The 23032-nt window shown below is 34.2% G+C and overlaps 1 protein-coding gene across 5 annotated transcripts in view; it reads right to left on the reverse strand.

Moving 5' to 3' along the window:
• Positions 1–23032, reverse strand: part of STXBP5 (syntaxin binding protein 5) — a 105103-nt gene that overhangs the window by 31779 nt on the left and 50292 nt on the right. For all 5 annotated transcript variants that reach the window (XM_072331320.1, XM_072331324.1, XM_072331321.1 and 2 more), the window contains 10 exons: positions 22445–22523; positions 17103–17257; positions 15980–16052; positions 14282–14429; positions 13772–13839; positions 12861–12901; positions 10768–10988; positions 9985–10163; positions 8584–8709; positions 7946–8097 (listed from right to left, as the gene is read on the reverse strand). In XM_072331320.1, the coding sequence (XP_072187421.1) occupies positions 7946–8097; positions 8584–8709; positions 9985–10163; positions 10768–10988; positions 12861–12901; positions 13772–13839; positions 14282–14429; positions 15980–16052; positions 17103–17257; positions 22445–22523 (1242 nt within the window). The remainder of the gene's footprint in view (positions 1–7945; positions 8098–8583; positions 8710–9984; positions 10164–10767; positions 10989–12860; positions 12902–13771; positions 13840–14281; positions 14430–15979; positions 16053–17102; positions 17258–22444; positions 22524–23032) is intronic.

The following is a 23032-nucleotide window of genomic DNA, read 5'->3' on the forward strand; positions in this document are numbered from 1 at the left end:
GATGGTTGTGGTAGAATTTGCTAGTATTACATTTTGTTTGTTTGTTTTAAATTTAGACATCAGCCGCAGTGACTGTAAAGCTGCTCACTTCAACCTATTAAAAAGATTTCTTACTGGATTTTACAAAATATACTTCCTCATTAAATTTCAGTGAAAAAGTACCCTCTTTTAAGTATGAAAATTATCTGAGCAGTTAATTCCACACCATGGATGCATATTAAGTATACATTTCTGCTTCAAAAAATAGTTTTATATATATATATATATGTATTTAAAATTATATACATATATACGCACACTCACATATATACATTATATATATGTATTTAAATTTATTTACAAAAGTAAGTCAGGTAAAAGAGGATCTTGAAGACTCCAACCACACCCAGATTAGATGCATAGCCAGTGTTTTTTCACGATTTGCCTACTATCTGCTGAAGTGGAGCTTCATATTTAACATTGGAAGCTTTATATTTAACATTGCATTGCAGAGGTCAGTATGGAGTTCTGCTGGAAAATATCACTTTAAGATTTTATGGTGTTTGGGTGCTTCCTAAAGTTCATTCTGTACTTTTCAGTAATGTAATTACATTTCAGGAAGGAAATAAAACACAGAAGTTCAGCATCTAATGCAAAAGTAATTTTTAAGACCATAAAGACCAGCTTTCACAACATGAACCAGGAGCTTAAAGAAATGTTACCATTTTCCTTTTTGATAGGAAATTGTCAGCAAAACAGCCCAGGAAAACAAAAGTATTTTATTAATATATTAAGGCTAATTATGCACCTTAAGGTCTATGTAATCTTATTTTCCTTCAGGGATATTGTATGTGGTACTAATGTAAACAAAAATGCAATACAGTAATAATAAAACAAGTACTTGTTAAATAAGAGGTTTTTGCATGCATACTAGCATTTCAAGTAAAGTAAAAAAGCTCCAGGGGGGAAACAGCTGAAGCAACAAGAGACTGCACAGGCAAACCCTGTCTATATAGATGCATTGAATAGCGCATCTGTATTTTTTCCTCTTCTCTTTTCCTATATTTATTTCCTCTTCTATGCAAGTGTTAGAATTCCCTAATATCAAAGCAAAAGTTAATCATTTAAAGGAAAAAAAAAAAAAAGACATCCTATCACTGTGGAATCCGTTAAAGTTATGCTACATTCACACATATTTACCCAAGATAGCTTTTTGGTTCACTTACTCTTAAGAGCCCGGCAATTTGCTCCTCAAATACCTCAGTGATGATAATGATGTGCAAATGACCTTATGAACTGGTTAAGCCTGCACTTCACAAAGGTCAAAGAAATTTGAAAACATATGGGGATATCCCAGGTAGAAGCTATACCATTTTCTTTCTCCTGCTTAGTGGTAAACAGTTTTAAGTATTTTCTTGCAAATCATTGAGTACTATGGGATAATCATGGGACATATTCTACTGCAAAGTACATGTTCACCTCCAAAACCACCAGTTTAAAACACACTCAAGAGTCTATATGTTCTGTTCTGCATAGGGCTGTGTAATGTATTTATTTATTTATTTATTCATTTACTTATTTTCAAAAAGCCATATGCTGCTCTCCCAAGAAGCAGTACAAGTTTCAGATAGGAGCAAGGGTGAACTATATATATTTAATTCTCATGTATTTAAACAATAATGCCCTGGATACTTTTAAGGGCAATTTCAGTGTTATTCTCTCAGATATGGTCTGAGCAGACTACTTGATACAAGTTCAGAACTTAGTAGCTTAGAATTAATGACCTAAAGGTTAACATTTCTGGAAATTTACAGAGCTCTATTATGACTTGGGAGTATGTGGTTACCATTCTGGGAATATAGTCTTGATGATGTCCAATAGCCTTCAAAGATACCAAGGCAAATGCTGATAAGAGTTTTTTTTTTTTTAATGAGTGTAAAATGGTCATGAATTTTTGGTTATGGGAACAAGCAACAAAATAAACATTGTACATGGTTACCAGATAGGGAAGCTTTTAAATGAGAAAGAGGTAAGGGGAAATGCAAGGTCTCCTTGTTGGGAAAAGGGATCTTTTAAGTCTATATAGATGCAGTGATTACATTTCCACTAGGTAACATTCAGAAGAAATGTCTGCGCTTCACATAAAACAGGTATTTACCCCCTCCCTATTCTTTCAGCTGATGAAAAGCAGAGACATCACAGAACGTTTTTGCTGGGCACTCTATGGCATCACTAACATTAATAAAAAATTTTAGGAGCAGCCAACCAGAGCTTATTAGATTAAAAGTTACTTCTTATGCAAAGTTGTTTTGGGTGCCCCGAACCCTTAAGCTGGACTCTTTTCATAGTAGTCACTGAAGAAACTGCTTCACCCACAGAGAACAAATATCATTTTGGTATTTTAATATTCTTTCATCAGTGACTGCTTGTTCTTGTCACCTCCTACTTTCATTTCAGTAATCCAACAAAAGTCTTTGCCAGAGCTGCCGAGAGGGATTTGAAAATGAACAGTTCTTAAGTGTGAGGGGAAGCAGTTCTTGCCAACATGACAAAGGAATATCTACAACGTTTGCAGGCCTTCAGTCTGAGGTCAGGGTTCTGAAGAATGCCCATTAATATCCCAGTAGCAACAACAGCCTAAAATGCATGTTTCTAGTGATGGCAATAATTAGATCTGGTTGTAAACAGTCAGGCCTAGAAAGAGCAGAGTAAACACTAGTTTTTATGTGAAGACTGCTGCTCAGGGGAAATCACTTGTGCATTAGCCATGCCATTTAGAAGACCATGTCCTCTGACTTTGCTAAGAGCTACTCATTACTGTATCCCTTGTGAGAGTGGTATATCTACCATGCCTGTAACAGAAGGCCTGGAGTAGTGAAGTAACTGCACGGGCAGAACAGCTTGTGTACGTACAATAATTCAGACATTTTTCTAACAGGTCTAAAACAGGTGGAAAGAAAATATCTACAAAGAAATTCATCCAGCCTACTAACATTATGAGTTTGTTCTAGATCTAGGTGAGAAGCAGGCTAGAAGAACTACTCAGAAAATTAAAAGTTATAAATAAAAAAAAAAAACATGCTCCCTGAGGCCTTCTGGAATTTGTTACCAAAGTCTAACATCTTAGACCTGGTGCCATGCTCGTACATGCCTCACACATACCTAATGTGCATGAAGTTTTATCACAAAACACAGAAACATGAACACTTATTATTCCAGGTCAAAGTATAGCTTCAATTCTGACTTGCCTGGACAGCAACAAACAATGCAGTGTCATATTATCATATCATAGTATCATAGTATCATAGTATTGTGCGAGTTGGAAGGGACCTTAGAGATCATCGAGTCCAACTCCCGGGATTCGAGCCATCTGTGTAGCAGAGCGGCACTTCTACCCCCTGCTCCACAGGGGGGGATTCGAACCCGGGCCCCCTGGTGTTGCAAACGGGAATTCTACCGCTGCGCCACCGGAGGCACACAATGTGGATTTGCTCATTACTGAAGATAGCAGGTTTAAACAACACTCTGAGGAAATCCTCACAGTAGCAATACTGAGAGTACAAAACTGTGCTGTGCTTTTAGAAACAGTCATGGTCCCAAATCATGCCTCTTGGGGAGCCAAACTATTTAAATCCAAAGTCTAAGTTTAGGAATTTAACTTCCCATCTCCTTGTAAATATTTTAATTCTTCAGATGAAGAGCTGAACTTCTCATACTAGTTTCCTATGAAAAGTATAATCTTGCTTTGAAAGGACTAGTATTTAGCCAAGAATAAAGTCATATACCCACTCGCTTGCTTCCTCTGTAATAAGTACTGAGGTTACAATTCGATACACATCTTAATGAATAACTCACATCAATTGATCCAACAGAAAGCCTCAAAATTTTCTTACCATAAAACTACTCACTAATTGTATGCATAAGATTTACACCACTAAATTATGGCATTATGATAATTATACTTGCACATAAATCTTGGAAATCTAATTATAGCCATCACTGCTATTATTTGACAGAGAGAAGGAAGAGACTGAAAAAATAATTTTACATAGTGGTTACTATAAATAGCACTAATTACTGTTGCTCAACATGAGCTGAGTTGAGTCTATGAAATGCTAAGGTCTGTACACTTCATAATATCAAGAATCCTGATATAAACTGTTTGTGCACTAAATTCTGGATTAAGTTTTATGATTCCAGGCTAACAAATGCACAACTCGCAAGGGATATTAAAGCCAATTGGTCCTAACTTTTCCATTTCAGAACTGAAGCCTAATTAGAAGACTAAGGAAAACTAATCTTCCAATAAGCTCTTAGCTTCTTCCTGAAATCTAGTAATAAGAAACTTGAAATAAACACAAAAATGAATTTAAAAAAATCAAATAATGTTATTAAAGATTGAAAAGATATTGTGCTGCATTTCAAACTTCCTAGAATTACAGTAAAAATTAACTAATGTATTAAGTTTAGTGAGTTCATATATATGTCATTCAGGCACTTTTATATACCAAATTCACTGGAAACAAGTCTAATTAAAAATCTGAACTAGCTTGATGTGAAAACACAAAGAACTAACTTTAAAGAGTCAAAAAAGTCTACCCTAATCCAAAAATCAAACTTTATGATTCAGGACTATATTTGGCTTAGTCACAGCTGACATGGTTCTAGTTTAGTTCAAGCATAAGTTTAAAAAAGGAGTGTTGAGGTCTAGATTCAAGTTCAAGGAGAAAGAGGATGTATGAAACAACCAGAACAAGCAGTCTCAGTATTTACTTCTGTTTTGATTCATCTCCAGTTATGAAATCTATGTAAGTTAAATGAAAAAGTTAAAAAAAAACAACCCAATGTATAATAAAAAGTCACGTGCATGCAAAAACTGCTTCCATTTTGTCAGAATGATATTGAACTGCCTCTAAAAAAAAAACAAAACCAAACACCATATAGTGTTATAGGTGGATATTGATTTTTATTTAAAAAAAAAAAAAAAAAAAAAAAAAAAAAAAAAGTAGTACATTGTACTAACTGAGAAATAACATAAAACCTTGCAACTCCCACCAACAATAAGTATTAAAAGAGTGAAGGTTGTTATATTCTGTTGACTTAATTATGGAACCAACATCTACTGATACATTCTTTTGTTTAGTTACGAACTTTTGATATTTGGTTCTAGTATAATTGTCTGTCTTCTTAATGGCTCTATGATCCTGTCATGTTTCAGAAGCAGTTTATCAAGAAAAGATCTCAGACTGGGAGGACAGCATCAAGGACTTGGTTAAGAAATCAATGCTTACAAAAACCTGTTCCAACATATTAGATATTCCAGGTAGAATCAGCTTTTCAATTGCTGGCTTTGGAAAGTAATTCTGGGAATACTGTCTACCTTTTCTTTCCCTTCAAAATGACAAAGGAGCAGCAGATCTTGCCTTTCAGATCTGCACCATCTCAAAGCATTTCTTTTAAACATAACACTCTCCCTTGGCAGCAGATGATGGAAGGCAGCCTACCATCCCTGAAATGTGTTTTCCCTCTCTTTTTGGGAAAACAAAACAAAAAAAACCCCAAAAATCAAACAGCAGGACTAACAGAATTGGACCACAGTCTTAAGTGTTTGTTTCACCCCTGCCATGTAGGTTCCTTGGGTTTTGTTTTATTCTACTGCCTATATAGAAAGGGGGTCAGATTTCAAACTGCTGCCCAAGGACTGGAGAAAAATGATGTGCTAGGGAAAGGAATCATGTTACACTTTTATAGTCAACCCAATATGCTCTGAATTCTTTGATGCTGTGAATGCTGGAATAAATCAGAAAAACCCTCAGATAACTCGCGTATGGGCTACTACTCTACTGTGGGACTCCTGAACATCAAAAGTGCTTGGAAATCTTACAGGGCTGCACAATGCACCAACACCTCCACTCAATCTCTGTGAGCAACATCTTAGTAGAAGGAAGCTTTCACTTTAACAGACAGATGATTGTCTTTTACAATGTTAAAAAATAAATTAATAATAATAACCATAATCTAACATGAATGCTTAAACTTTTTCTGCCAGTACAGAGAACAAGCGAAGGAAGGTTCTAGCCTTGGCCCTCAGAGGACTAGCAGATTTGATGGGTAAGATTTTGGAACCACAGACAGACATCAGTAACTTCTAAGACAGGATCTTGCTTTCCTTCTCCCTCCCATCCTTGCCCATAATACAGAGACTGATATGGTCACTCTTTTTCTCCTTCCCGTTTCTATTCAGGATGTCAGGAACAAGAAATATGATGGATGTATGATTCAAAACAGTTTCTGAAAGTAAATCAATTATTCAAAATGGTATAACAAAAGTATTTATGGTAAGTGAACAGCAAGTAAAAAAAATCAAATTCAGATGTTCAAAAATATTTTTTTTTGTCATGTGATGACTTACTTATATAAGAGGTGCGAAGCTTTTTCACAGACTCTGAATATAAGTTAGAAAGGCCGCACATGCAAGAAGCCACAGTCAGCATACCTTTACGCAGCAATGAGAAAAGGAAAGATGGAGACACTGACAGTACATTTGAGACAGAAAAGCCAGCTGAATAACTTGTATAACGAGGTTTATAAAATGCTCTTGCCATGCAGATAATTAGTATTAAAACGTAAGATGAAAAACATACTATTTCATTTAGCAGTTAAATTCATGGACAAAAAGGACTCTATTCAGGAGTATCTTAAAAACACAGTTGTAACACAGTTATGCTGATCATTAAACAATAAAAAAGTAAGAAAACAAAGTGATTAATGTTTAGGACTACAAAAATGCAGAAGCAGAAGGTAAGCTCTTTACTACCATAAAACATTAACAGAGTGAACCAGTGAAGTGATTTCTTTCTCTCTGAATGTTTTCTCGTTGTTTTTTAATACTTTCTCTGCAGTAGAAAAAGACATCTGTCCCAGACTAAGAACTGTGTATGTTCTAACCTAATTATTTTTTAAAGCAGCTTCCCCAGTTGAAGTAATCTGACAGATGGTAATAAGATCTTTCTCGAACCAAAGATTTACTAAAATATGTCTAGGAGCATCCATTTTCACTTCAGTATAACATTACCTGAACCCAAAGATTTACTAAAATATGTCTAGGAGCATCCATTCTCACTTCAGTATAATGTTACCTGAACTTTATTCTGAATCACTTAAAAGAAACCAACCATGAAGTTTTTTAGAAGTTTATTTCCCATTTAATAATAATCATTTGGAGGCAACAGTGATGTTGATGATCATTCCGTTTTAGGCATTTTAAAAATTAGCTTTAAAATATCAACTAAAACCATTTTCCCCTTACTATTTACAATTTTAACTTCTCATTTTGTCAATAAAAATGTTTGGGATTTTTAATGAAAGATTACTTTCCTTCTCAGCTGCAAACCAGCAACTTTCTTCAGTATCTTTTAAAAACAAAGTCATTTTTAATCAAACAAATTTAATTGGTTCATTCATATCAAAAGCTTCCTCTAATACTAATATAACAGTACAAGCAGTATGACAAGCTTTCTAGACAAAGGCTGAAATAAGACAGAAAACTATCCCAGAAAATAAACTGGCTATCCGCCAAAATTAATGAGCTCATATAAGCTTGTGATTTGGATACTAAGATTATCAGAAATACCAAAATATTGTCTCCTTCCAGCTGTGCTATTAAATCTACTGAGTTTTTATAGCTTACATTTATACACACAACATTTCTTCCCTCCTGCTTTTTTTTTTTTTTTTTTTTTTTTTTTAAACATACATAACACTAATATAAATGTAAGAAATTATATCAGGCATCAGTAGATTTCATTAAGCAATGTTTTTGAAATACCAAACCTGCAATGTTGACATTCACAAATGACGAAATCACAATGGCAAAAGCCTACATGCATTCAAAGAACAGACACTATTAGCCCAGATAAGGTCAGAAGACAGGTAAGTTGTTTTCATCAAGCTGTGGGTTACTCACCTCCAGATGGCTGACGAGTTTTTCGGGGAGATCGTGGTTCCCTACGATAAGGATCGTTGGAACCATACAGTTCAATAGTGCCAAGATTCAAAAGGACTGTCTTCTGGAGGTAATCAACCATGGCAATACCATTACAGTTTCCAAAAACTACTCTGGAAAAAGAAAAGTGGAAGGAAAGATAACGCTAATGCGAGTATAATTTTATTGTGATATTTTTTGCTATACAGAATTTTCAATTTTGTTTATATTTTGTTATTAGCTTTTAATAAATTACTCTAAATTAAAAGCACATACGAATTACTATTTTAGAATGTAGCACTGTTTAAGCATTTGCTTTTAAAAACATGTAATGTTGAGTAAAGCTGATCACTGTACATGCCAACCTATCCAATATAGCCTCAACTGACATATATTCTTAGCTCTACAGTGAGAACACACATGAGGAAGAGTGATATTGACTTGTTTGGTATTCACATAATCAGGAACTGCCACAAGCCACCAAAAGGAACTATCAGGAAACACAAAACTAATTGCATCTCTTTTGTTGCTGTATACTTCACATGAACACACACTGACTTAGTTTTTAACAGCAAACGCGTTTGACAGAATATTGAAAAAGCTGCACAGAATATACTTACAGGCCATACGCTGAATTGACTGCTAAGCTGGTTATCTGCTGAGGAGGTTCTCCACTCACCCACACCAGTTGGATAACCAGCTCAATTTGGTAGCCCGGAGACTGCTTAAGAGGAGAATTTTTAACTCTGCAAAATATACAAAACATTATATTTTTGTGACTCTCTGAAGTGTTCTTCCTTAAAGGCGCATAATTCACTGACTTTGGTATCACATCGAACTTTGTCAAGGTTGGAAAATTGTAAAGAAAATAATGGTATATCAGTTTTGTGGAAGAAGCGTGAGATGGTGGGGTAGGACTGAATGCCTTGCAAATACTTTGCACACTGATGCACAAACTTACAGAAAGTATTAAGACTCTCTCATCTTTTGAATTTAAAAATAAATCTAGACAGAACATAAGGTCCTCCTGAGTTTCTTATTTTATCCATTCAATATTTTGATTTGCCAATATTTTACAAAATTCATTTTTGTCCTTCCAACTTCATTTAGAATTTACTGTCTTCCAAACACCTGCAGAACTCAGTATAATCAAGAGGATACAAAAACTAACCCTCAGTACAAAATAAACTTGTCAGAGTTAACTATTTTCTAGCTGGATGAACTCAAGGAATTGAAATCCAAGACTGGAGTTTAAATTTTCAGAGAAAAAGTAAGTACATATCTTAATTCATAACTGAAAATGAAGAGCAACATACATCCTACAACAAAAGTTGATAGTTTTGAAAAGTCTCAAGATGCACTCTTGTAAAAAGAGTTAAAAATAAAAAAAGCAAGTCAAGTTTTTTGTTAACTGTAATTTCTCAGCGGAATAAATACACAGACACACACCAAAAACTCTTACGAGCAATATCTCCCAATTTATAACCTGTAAGCAGTTAAAAAACTGAGTAGAACAATATGAGGCACCTTGAAGATGAAGATTTATGAGAACAGACTGTTGATACATACAAATAACTGACAAGTGAAGTCTACTCAAACACACTTGGCCTGACATTAAGGAGAGATGAAACGTTAAGGGGCCTGTTCATTGCAGTGGACACTAAGATTTCAAAGTAACAATACTGTTCCCATTTAACAGTTTGATCTAAAGCATGAGCATCTGTAACTATACTAACCTCTCTGTTAGTAAGATTTCTTAAGCAGGCTGAATCATATGGTAATTGTTTCTGATTTATTTTTTTAGATCACCGAGAATCATGACATTTATATAAATTAAGATTAAAATTGTAATTTTTTGAAACAGAACTCAGTTTACAGATATTTGGAGAATGTTGTTTTAAAAATGAGGGTTTCACATACAATAGCATTTCTGCAACAATTTCCAAGTACGTACAGCCTCACAATATCAATATTATTGCAAAAGTTTTACCCATAATAAAAGCACAACAGAATACACTTACTTTAAACATGGGACATTATCACGAAGGCCATCTGATGAACTGCTACTAGTAGATGGATGAGACTGGGGAACAATGGACTGAGGATTGGAACTTGTGCCAGGAGTTGGTAATGGTGGTATCTGCTCACCATCAGGAGTTTCAATGTCATTTATTTCATATAACAGACGCACTTCCAGCATCTGCAATGCAAATGTAAAGCAAATTAGTAAAAATTAGAAAAAAAAAAGTTAGTCTTTCAGAAAAAAGTGTATGATTAAGCACAATTAAGATACTAGTCCTAAGGGAAACATCCAGGACTCCTCTAACTTTACATTGTAATATTTAAGTTACCGTTATCTTTTTAAACACACACAGAGTCTTCAGAAATACAATCATTCCAGCCACTTAAAACTGAGTATCTGATTGTTATTAATTGAAAATTAACTGCTTATTACTGAAAAGAAATAAAATACTGGATACAAAACCCATTTAATCATCATTCCATGCATGTATTACAGTTATGAAGAGGGCTTATTTTATGTTGTTTGAGAATTGGAAGTTAGAAAAAAGACTTACTATTGGCAGCAAACCTGAAAGAGGCAATGAAAGCCAAAACAGCGATGTGTAATTTTTGTTTTTGCTTAATTTGGTAATTTACTACTTTTCTTCCACAGAAAAAGAAATTTACTAGCTTTGAGGTGATTTTTTGGTACATTTGAGAAACACAATGAAAAGCTAAATTGCTACAATAGTCCTATTATAGACAAAACCTATATGGTTAAAAAAGATCTCTTTATAAATTACCGGAATGACTTCTGTTGTCACTTCCTGCTTGCTGAACCTGTAGATAATGACATGTGCAGAAACTCCAGCTACACACAGCATTCTACTTTCTGGACACCATGAGATGATCTGAATAGCATATGGATCTTCATCTACTATATCTGTATTCGGCCTGTCATCCTTATTCCGCGATTTCTCAAATACTTTGGCTGTTTTTAGTTTATAGAGGACTTGCAGCGTTACTAGGAACAATTCAGAAGAAATTAAAATAAATTTCTATTTAAGCATATATTTATCTCAATAACTTTTCTCATTTAGAAATTTATCTTGATAGAGTATGACTGTTTAGCAAAAGAGGGCAAAATATATCTGTGCTGATACCAGCCATCACAACTTGCTCAATGCAGGATCAGCTAGTTTGAAAAAAATATCCTATTTGAAAGAGATGTATGTTATGCCTAAGCTAAAAACTAAATCCTCAGAGCTTCACAAGTTTAACTATAGTTAGATTCTCTAATAATAATAACAACATTTAGTGACATTTACCACACCTCCGCTTAGCTGATCCATACCTCGGCTTAGCTGATAACAAAAGAAGTAGAGCTCCTTCCCTTTCTCTTTATAATATTTCAAATCCATGGCCTCTTTCCCATGTTCCACCAATTTTTTAAATGACCAGAGAGCAGAAATCAAAATGCCATCTTCTGATGAATCCACATTTTTCTTCAGAGTGCAGTTTCCAGAACTGTCCTGATGAATCCTTACCACAGTTTAAAACTGTGTAAAAATTACTTGATCTTGCTTTTACTGATATTCCAGTTTGTTCATCCTGATGATTATTACTTGTACAATCACTACACTGCATTCCTATAGGTGTCCAATTTTTTAATAGATTAAGTTCTGAGTAGCATTATTGTCAGTTGGAATTCTTTCTTCCAACATTCTTGAAACTAACTTAGTGTTGCTTTCAGACTTCACTGGCAGAGTTTGTAGTCAATCATCCAAATATTTGACATCAATATTAATCACAGCCTTATGAAAATCTAACTTATCCTTTCTTCTTTTCTGTAGATTCATCAGAATCAAACTTCCCTAGTTCATGTTTAAGGCTGTACTGCTGTTAAATAATAAGATAGAGGACACTTGTAGCTTCTCCCTTAAAAGGATTAACTTGTTATTAAAAGGACAACAAAAGGCTTTAACAGAATTTGCTTCAGGCAGATCCATGCTGAATATTATTTTTAACTACAGATAATCAATTTCTTTTTTCCAAGTTCAGTCCAAGCAAATTAAGGGTCTACAACAGTCCAGATACACCTCTGCCCAATATTTAAACATACATTGCATCTGTTCTATCCCACACCCACGTACTCCTAGAGGATGTATTCCTCCTTTGAAATCTCACGAATATTCCACAAGTTTTCAAGGAAAACTGGTCAGGATTCCAAGATTGTTTCAGACAGCTTTTATATCCTGGGAGTAAATTTAGTCCGAATCAGATGATTTAAAAACATTTAACTCAGAGTCCATCCCAATTTGAATTCTTACTGCACTTCTCACTGTTAGCTGTGTAGATCATTAGATGCAATTGACCCTTTAACTGACGAGACAGGTAAAATGGTTTGTTCTGTGGTCAAAAGAAGTCTTTACTATTTTCCTACCTTTCTTCACAAATGCTTAAATGATTTTACTAGCACAAATTACAACTGATTCCAATTCCCATTTTTAGATACTGTAAGTTAGAGCAACTTGTTGCTATATAAACACAACTCTCTCCTTTCAGACTGCAACAAACAACTTGAATTTAATTGTACTAAAAATGAATACATTTGCCTATCACTCATCTGCATGTTCAGTAAGCTATTTTGAAAATTAAAACAAACTACTCCTTGCTAGTTCTTGGACAACTAGCGCATTTTCACTGAGATGAAATAACTGAGAAACTATGTTAGCATTATTTGAATTTAATTTGATTCAAAGTTTCACAAGGAGTTGACTGCACATGAGGCAGGAGTTATGAGAATGACTGGATCACAATTACATTTCATTAGACAAGTTTGTAAATTTAGACATCTACTGTTTGATAGAAAAAAATCTCTTCTGAGAAAACTTACTTGCTGAGGCATCCCAAAACTTGATTGACCCATCAGCATGCCTACGAAATATTAAAAAAATCATTAGATCAGAAAATAGTTAATTGGAGCATTAGACCTCTTTGCTATTAACCAATTAATAATATAACTAACATTCCATTTTTATTAGTTATTATAATGACAAACCTTTTAAATAACATACTGAAAACTAGTATTTTACAAACACTTGCCCCAGTTAGTCAGAAGTGATAAATTTATTTCACTGGTTATTTCACTGAATTCCACTGCACTAATATTAATTTACCATTTTAAACTGATTTGAGTTATGCACATTTGTTCTAAGTAGTTCAGAATAATTCATGACTTCTTTTTTAAACGTATGTACCTTATTTGAAGAGATAATTGTAAAGCAGTTCCCAAATTAACTATTTCAGAGTAGACTTCACCTAACTTATTTATTTATCCTTGAAACTAGATTTTTCAGAATTTAATCTCAAAGTCTGTAACGTGTAGTACAAAGTAACAGTAATCTGCAGGAGGACTAATGAGTTGTTTGGAAAAAAAAAACCCACAAAATGTAGTGGTGCTCCTGATTCATACTCCTTGCAGTAAAGTTAGAAGGATCCATCTCAAATCAAGAAATCAATAACAAGTCAATGGATGTCCTATGCTTTAAAACAACTCAAATATTTTCCAGAATTTAAGAACAAGGGAGGGATTTCTTCCAGCCTATATTGATTGCAGGCAGACACCACATGACTCATAACACTACATAAGAATAATAATTTATGTTAAACACTTACTCTCATAGTGTTGCTGCTTTCTTTCCCACGCTTTGCTTGACCTTCTTATCAAGGTTGTGCAAATGAATTATCTAGTGAAAATCACCTCTTAAATCATTACACATATTACTGCACTGCGGTGTCACTTACCCTGTAATGATTATCTCTGGATAGCTCTGAGTAATCAAACCCCAGTTGCCTCCACTGATAGGCCATTCCTAGAAGATTAACAGATGCAGTAAAGGGAATAAATACGGAATTATAGGAAAGTAATGCGAACATCGAAACAAATACAATGAGGAAGAAAATATCATGCAGTGCAGAGTTATGTCACCGAAATTACTACAGATACTGCAGATTTCAGAATTCCAAAATTTCTAAATTTACTAGGCACATTTAACGCAAAGACAAGCCAACAAGGACTATAAGAAAATACCCCCGCACCAAGAAGTCCCTTAGCTTCCAGTGATCTGGCTATCGATGGGAGCACACCAGGAAAGAATAAGTACAGCATGATATATGCTATAAACCACTCCAGACATCTGCTATTAGCTAAAGACAGGATGACTTAATCAGGTGAAGCTTTGGCCATGCTTATCCTATTTAGAGCAGTTGATTTTTTGTAATTTTGAATACATGCATATGTACTAGATGTTGTACCTTCTTACTGTAACCCTGACGTTTCTGTCGAGCGCCAACTGAATAGAGAGCAGGTATGAGGTCAACAGGACAATCAGCAAAATATTCACAACAGGTAACTGGAGACTCGTGTATTGTCAAAGGATAGGGATTCTCAAATATAGGGTAGCTGTAACAGGTGAAAGGGGAAGATCATTAATCCAGGAAAAACAGTTCATTTTAAATGCAAGAATAAGTGGAACGCTGAAGAATGCACTTTTTTTGTACAGAGGACAGTAAAAGCATTTACAATTAAATTATGAATGAATGTATTAAGCAACTTCACTTCTCATCAATACACTATCAAGATTGTGTAGATCTCTAAACAGAACCAGCATCTTTTACTCTTTCTAGAATCTGTTTAGAACACTGTTATTCCCTTAAGTTTCCTATTTTAAAAACTTTACTATATTAATGGCCTATGGAAGAATTTAAGTTAACAAGTCTTAATAGTAATAACATGAAGCTATGAACTTACTTCTACTATTCAGTCTATTCTTTGAAGATGAAAAGTCTAATTTTCACCTTGTATTATTCCTAAATAACAGGAACAAACAGGAATTTGTCCAACACATTTCATAACCTGCCTGCAACTCCAAGGTCACTTTCTGAAAGTCATAGATAGCAACTTTTGGTTACCAATTAGAAGTAAAAAAGCACACATATGCCTCAACTCTAACTGGGGACTGTTAGAACCTTCATGAGGAAGAAAAGGCAGTAAAAACAACCACTTATATGTATCTGTGTTCAAAGGACATTTCTCTCCAGTGAAATGCAGACCATGCTTTTCTTGGTTGTCTGAGAGAGAGCAGTCACAACTATTTAATTTCTTTAATAGAAAAGTTAGCAACAACAGATGAAAAAAATCATGCATACAAATAATTTCACATTAAGCTACGTTGGAAACTAAAGCAATCTTCTAAAACAGAATGAAAATCACGTTCATTTTTAACAGGATATTCTAAATCATATAACAGCATAGGACACAAGGAAAAATCTCATAGCATTCATCTGTGCATTCTATTGCTTTTCCACATGCAAAACAATGAATATTTTTCAAGTGAAACAAAGACCATACAGGCCTTTTGTAAAACATAGCGGCTGAGTATTACTATTATTATTATTATTTATTTTTATTTTTTAAACATGAAACAGAAGAAGACTTAAATTCAAATTTCAGGCACTGTCAACTAATTCACTTAAGGAAAACAAGACAAGTCTTTTTATTTCAAGACTATTTATCCTGTCTTATGTATCTTCCAAAATAAAAACGTTAGAAGCATAACACCATGAGTTTATGAGAAAGAAGTTTTGGCTACAGCATACAGCCATGTAATGGCAGGGAAATCTAAGTAGAATTGCTCAGAAGTTCCCATTCCCATTAGGACTGTGAGCTAAAATAATTCCAGATATTAGAATTAAGCTTGACCTTGTTCCAAATTATACAGTGTCGTTTTTGTCTAAAGGTATCAACACAGATTTAAGGATACATTTACAAGTTTTTGTTGTGCCCTAGTGATAGATATCTAAAAGGATACTCTGTTCTACTGAAGGAGATTTACACTTCGTATTCAAAATTATAAGTTCATGAGAGGCATTATGGTGGATTAAAAATCTGAAGATCAGAATAACGGGCTGATCACTTCAGACAAAAATACATTGAGTATACAAGATTCTTACCCATTTTGTGCGAGGTCAATCAGCACTAAATCCTTTTCCAGGAGAACAACTACAGCATATGGTTCCTGAAAATCTAAAAAAAAGAAAAAATGTTAGATATAGGTAAACATAGCTCTTTGCATTGCACAGTCTCAAGCATATGTTTGGTTCTTGCAGTTTATCAATTGAAAGTAGAAAAGTGAACTAGATGACTACATAGTTTGTAAATACATTCAAATACTCACTCCCCTGAACACTCCAAGTTAAGATTAGAAAAGTCATACTCCACCTTTATCTAACTGTCCTCAGTTCTCATCCAGTTTCTTAAAACCATTTGATTGGCTCAAATAACAGGAAAAGAACCGCGCAGATGAACTTGCATAAGCAAGAGAGACACAATTATCTAACAGTAATATTTTTTCAACTTTGAATTGTTTTTCCTAATTCAACATCAGCAAAATTAATCACGTGCAGTAACGAGTGAAAGACAGACCACATAACATTAAAACAAAAAAGTTAAAACAAAAAGCTTTCAAAGTTTGGCTTGCTGTCTTTCAGAAAGACCTCAAATTTCGAGCTATGGATTTCTAAATACTTTGATGGAAATTGACAGCTAACAACATAGGAATCAGAAATCATAGCAGTAATGTGAGACAGTTACCTAAACTATGACAAAAAAACAATCCCCTTCTGCAGGAGAGAGATAAGTTTGTTAAGCACATAATGCAAATATTGGAAAGAATAATACAGACACTAAAGTTAAGAGTATTCCACAATAGATAATCAAGATTTACCACTGCCTGGAAAGGTCTTATGTACACTAATATTGACGAACACATCTGCTGCAATAACTGCAGCTTAAAATTGTAATGATGCTATGTTTGCATATGTGTTAGTTTAATGGAAAAGAAAAAACATGTAACCACCAATCAGTATTTATCTAGAAATAGAAGAGATTTTATTCTAAACTACTCCAATGCTGTGGAAAGAAAAACCAATCTCATATAATAGGGATATCAGACGCTGCTGCTGCACTCTGATTCCCAAAGGTAAAACAGAAAGGCAAGAATAAGGAATATTATGATGGGATAAATGTTCAGAGAGACGAGGTTGGAGTACTCAGAAAAATCTTCACAAAGCCTACCATTAGGATACGGTGTTTCACAGAGAGTTAGAAAATCAACAATAGAATAATCCATTTCTAGCACAGCAGTACTTTTCCCATGCATAACTGTTAAACAGGGTCTTCTTCCTACGGTATCATATGACAAGCCTCCTGAGAGAATGATGAAAGGCTCCCTGGAATAAAACAGAGGTATATATCATCAAACCAAGGTAACATGTAAATAAAAGAGATTGGTCAGTTTTTGGATTTTAATTTAAGGTTATAACGAGATATCACTATGCAGAGATGCATTAAGAATAACGCAAAACTGCTCTCCGTGCAATAACAGTTCTCCACACACGAGGAAGTTGGGGTATATTTCAAAACTGAAAAAGTTAGAGGACTACTACAATTGTAGTAGTCATATTTCAGAAACATCCTCCAGACCCCTTCCAGCTGCTCATTTAACTCATCCAAGCAACCGTTTGCCAAGATGAGTTTATTATTATTCCTGTTAAACCTTAGAACTATTTCTCTTTATTGAACTGCAGATTCAGATGTGCAAACAGCCACATTCATTTATAACATCAAGTATTCCAGCAGGATCAGAATCCCAAGGATTTTACTTTTTGTATGGAATGACCATAAAGGTTGAAATGAAAATAATTTCACAAAAAGTGCAAAATAATTTTGCAGTCACAGTAACATGGCTACTTTGGAGAAGCAAGTAGCTGCTTAGCAAAATTCAAAGACCTTTTAAGAAGACCATAAATGCCTATACCTCACATCACATATTCACTTTAGACATTTGATCCCTATCAATGTGCACTAAATTGATAGAACTGTTTCAGTGTCCAGCTGTACTCCAACTGTACTTTTATATTTTCTTGATAACTGTACATGAAGAGTTCTGATTATGCACATGCCAACTGTACATGAAGAGTTCTGTTTATGCACATGCTAGTCCTTATGATTTAAGGATCTGGCTAAAACAGGCTGATCTTTCAGAAAGCATTTTAACAGAAGAGTTAACAGGACTGAAGAGTTCTGAGGCTAGGGAACAGATCTCAAAGGAATGACTGTAATTTTGACCACGGGTCCACTGAGTCCAGGATCATGTCTCCAACATGAGCAAAAGTGAAAGCAGGAAGCAAAAGAATAAGGACAGCGCAAGCACTTTCCTGGAAATTTCAAGTGTTCATTTCACCTCAGCTTTTCGTATGGGAACCTCATACAATCTTTCAGTCACATCCATAAAGCAATTTCAAGAAAAGGATAAACTTTAATTTAACCTGATATTTTTTCAGGGTGACAACAAGGAGACATCACTATTGTGATGTGCTTGCAGTATCTCCCTTTACTGAAATGATTCACTGAAGTATTTTCACGAAGTTTAATTTTATTTTATTTTTAAATAACGTCATCAGGATCATTTGCAGTAACTGCTGGATCTGTGGACTCACCTTGATCGACTAACAAAACCAAAGTGACACATTTCAGTTTCTAAGTTTCAAATATGAGTGAATATTACATGCCAGTTTCTGCTAGTTTCTGCTGGTTTTGTTTCTCAAGTTAATCAAGGTGCTTTTCTTATTTCTATGTTTCTATGATTCTAAGGTGCTTTTGGCAGGACTACTAGAGATTGTGTCACTATGAAGCAAGGAATGGAGGAGTTGAGAACAGATTACATGGTTTTTCCATAGATGAATCAAAAAATTAAGTTGACTTCAGTCTGCAACAAAAACTCACAGGTTCGTTTATGAACTTCACATATTTTCATGCTACACAGATTTATAATAAACAAAAGCAGTACATCTTTGTATTAAATGCTTAAATTGTTGTCCTTCAGCTGTGATACATATTAAAAGGTATCACAAATGTACACAGTATTTAATAAAAACATGATTTAGAAGGAAATAATTCTAATTTACATAATAGATAAGTACATTTTACTTACCTAAAAGTAAAGGAAATATTTAACAAGATGGAAAATATTTAACACAACAGACAGCTCTACAATGAATGGCTCTATAGCATTTCTAGAGGCTGATAATAAAGATTCCTCTTTCAAAAATTTCTGCTTCAACAAGAATGAAAGTAATAACATTAATTAATTCACATTAATTTGCACATCAATTAAATAAGTAAAATTTCTTGGGGGAAATCCTGAAAGACATCGCTATGCAAGGGGGAAACATTTCACAAATAATAAAATTCAAAAGCAACAGGACTAGATCTTGCCATCAAGACAACCAAGGTCAGTGGCTCAATCCTGGAGCAAAGCTTCTGCTCAGTTTTAGAGGTAAACAGTTAAACTGTTAAACTTCAGCCACTTTCAGCAATCTGTATCAATGTCAAATCATGAAACCATGACAATCAGTAATTTGGACGTGACATAACAGTATATATAGATGTCATGCCACTGGTAGCAGCTAGTTTACTTTTCAAACCACAGGTGCACAATCTTTTTCAGATCTTCTATTGTATCTACAGTTTGTCAAGAAATTACCCTCTAATAGTAAAAGCGGATAAGTTTTCATGTATCTATTTAACTTGGAAGTCTTAAAAGCAGCAGTAAAAATAAATTATGAATTAATTTTGAGAAGTGTGTTGCTTTCAATCAGCAAGTTCAGAATATGGAATCATACTACTAAAACTAAGGTCAACAACTTTTATTTATCTGAATACCTTTCATTATTCTTGTAACCTATGAATCCCAATATATACATTTATCGCATATCTTCTTTAAAAATGCTGTCAGTGTCCAACAGAATGCCCTCTGTGATTTTTTTTATAGGGATACTTACAAGCTGTAATTTCTATTAATAAAACTTTAGTAGTGAAGAATATGCTGGAGGAATTCTACCATAATGCAAATATCAAACAGAGTGAATATCACTTTGGGAGGGGAGAGAACTTAGCGTTAGGAAATTCATGTGCTTTGCTAGACATGCTTTAAACAGAAAAACACACAAAGCCAACTCTGAAAACTCGATTCTTAAGATAGGTTAGCACTATCACTACAAAAATCAGAATATTTTGATGAATTTTATTAGCTGGATATGATGTTATTGTATTCCACAACTGGAACATTTTGCCAGTTCATTCAAAATGTACATCAAGACTTTGTCTTTTCACCTCGCATCCCTGGTACAGAAGGATTCCTAACGGTAACCTTTCAACAGATTTAATATTCTCTAAAAACAAAGCTGTAGACATACTAATGCTGTAGGTTAAAAACATAACCTGGGCTTTGGAGACCACAGGCAGTATCTCCAGTGAAGTTGGAAAAGAAAAGAGACCACCCAGCATGCTGCCCTCCTGTTTTTCTCCACTTCAGCTTCACGTTATTGAGCATATAGGGGGGAAAAATGTTAGAGAAGCTGCAACAATAGAAATGACAGTGTCTGTAGCTTCTAGTACAGGCTGTAAAATCAGTTGCTCCTTCCTTCTGTGACACCTTTTCTCAAAAACAAAACAACAACAACAACAAAAAAAAAAACCCACACAAAAAAACCCACAAACATAAACACTTATTAGTATTGAAAGCAACAAAGAAAACAATTATAGAGAGGATAGCATGAATTGTTATCTACATGTAGTGACTCTGAAACACAAAACCAGATCCATGATCACTCTGGATAAGGGAAGAGCAGGTAAGAACGGATGGCAGGAAGATGTTTCATGTTGAGCACAGATGAAGTAAATGTGGAGTATTTGCTATTTTTCACAATAAAGAAGTTACGTGCAATAATTAAAGTACTCATTAAATTGTATGTCTTACTACGCTTGTATTTTATATTTTGTTTTGTTTTGTTTCCTGATAAATAGTTACAGAAGACTGCTATAGAAGCAAAAGTATTTTCTTTCAGTACCTACTAAGAATTTGTGTGTCCTGTTACAATTATATCACATTTTCACCTAACCTATTTTCACTGGTAAGGAGAAAAACTATAAATATAAGAAGGACTGAAAGGCAGTTAGCCAAGCTTGAAAATTCTCATAATAAGGTTACAACTGTAACTAGAGCTCAAAGTGTGAACTCTACATGTAAAAGCAATTGAAAAGATATTTCCAGTGTGTTACTCTGGAAAAATATCAAAACACATCTGTTGTCATAGATTTAGAAGTACATCAAAGATACCAAAGAGCAATGAAATTGAAATTCATCCAAACTGAATATTTTAACGCATAGCAGAAGATGAGAGGCGTAGTAGAAAAAAGTCCAAACTAGGAAAAAGTGGTCTCACTGGACAAGTACAAATTGTAAGAAACTGAACTAGAGTAAGTACCTGTTTAAAACTGTTTGGAAACTCAACCAGGCTTTTGACTGCAATAATTGTCATTTTCTTCAGTTGAGACTTTTTAGTTTTAGTTTGCTCATATCGTAAACTTTTGACTGTTTAGTTGAGAAAGATACATACACTTTTGCTGGCAAAATGTGACTTTTCAACTGCTCATGGATATTCAAACATCTAAAGCAGAAGCCTTAGGTTTCTATTCTTTTAGCAAACAAATTACATGCAACCACTGATATCGTCTGTGTAGGTATACTGAAATACCTTTGAAATTGGTATTACATCAGTTAACAATGTTCTACAGATTTGAATACCTGGAAAGCAAACAAAATACCTTAACCTTCAAAATCAAAGGAAAAATAAAGTCAACATTTGTAAATAGCTAGGCAGTCTCCAAATACATTTTATCATTGCATTGCACCTTTTACTCAATCATTTTAAAGCACTTTTGAACCATAAGAAAAGAAATCCCACACAGTTCATGAAATCCTTCAACCCTAATTGCAGTCTTGGTAACAAACCATGCTACTCAAGACACTGTATATTCCATCTGAGCCTTGCATTGCATTTACTGCTTTGTTACATTTTCAATGTGCATAATTAGGCACAATTCACTGCATAAATTACTGTACTCTCCCAGAACAGCTCCATCAGTAACATTTTAGGAGAACTGGGGGGAGGAATGTGTATTAAGCATTTAGAGCATCTGCAACAGAGCAAAGTTCAGCTTTTCAGGTCTCTGCATTTCAGTGTGTTCTGTGCTTTGTCAGTCTTTTTTTTTTTTTTTTCCTTTAATAGTGCATGTTCTCAGAAGACTGAGCAAAAATACCAAGGAGTTACTTTCAATAACATAGAAGAAACATGCAAACAGTAAATCAGCAGTATTTTCACATAAGTTTTATGTAATGTGTTCACATTTGTTTTGACAGTTTATTTAGCACTATCCGATCTACCAGAACAATTTCAGCTATTTTTAACCATAGCTCAGTGCCACCAGGATGCATATCCCAGCAACTGGGAAGAAAAGGACATTCTTAGAGTGAATTTATGTTATGCTAGCTTTACATACAAAACAAGTCTTACCCAGCTCTAGTTGTTTTATATTCCACCTTAAGAATAGGTTTGCAGGGCTCTGGCTTCTTTCCATCCTTCAGCTGCTTTCCTAAAGAGATTTTTGTTTTATTATATTAATCTTACTGTTCCATATCATGATGACAAATTATGAAATTCACTTTGCAACTGACAAAGTAGAGCATTCATACAAACATATATTAAACACCTAACAGTTATAGAATATGCCTTGAAAGACCATAAAAATATTGTAAAAACTGTAATATTGCATGAAATATTTATATATATATTATTTTTTTTGTAGCTTTTGAGTGTTGTGAAATACTGATTTTCGAAAATATAATCCTCATAGTAATTTTATAGCAATTTGAAGTAGCAGAGTGATATATCTCATGTCTACTGCTTTGCAATTAAAATTACTCAGCTTAAAAGTAAGTTGATGTTTATTATGAGCATTATCCTTAAGAGCTAATAATTGAGTTTCAAAACGAAGGGTCATTCTTTCCATACTTCACATTATTAGCAACTAAAGCTTTAATTTCGACTAACTTCATGGAACATTTTAAGTATGGTGTAAATATGTGCCAGTTTTAACTGTGC

The sequence above is a fragment of the Excalfactoria chinensis genome, chromosome 3 (genome assembly GCF_039878825.1).
Source record: "Excalfactoria chinensis isolate bCotChi1 chromosome 3, bCotChi1.hap2, whole genome shotgun sequence".
In the NCBI taxonomy this organism is placed as follows: Eukaryota; Metazoa; Chordata; class Aves; order Galliformes; family Phasianidae; genus Excalfactoria; species Excalfactoria chinensis.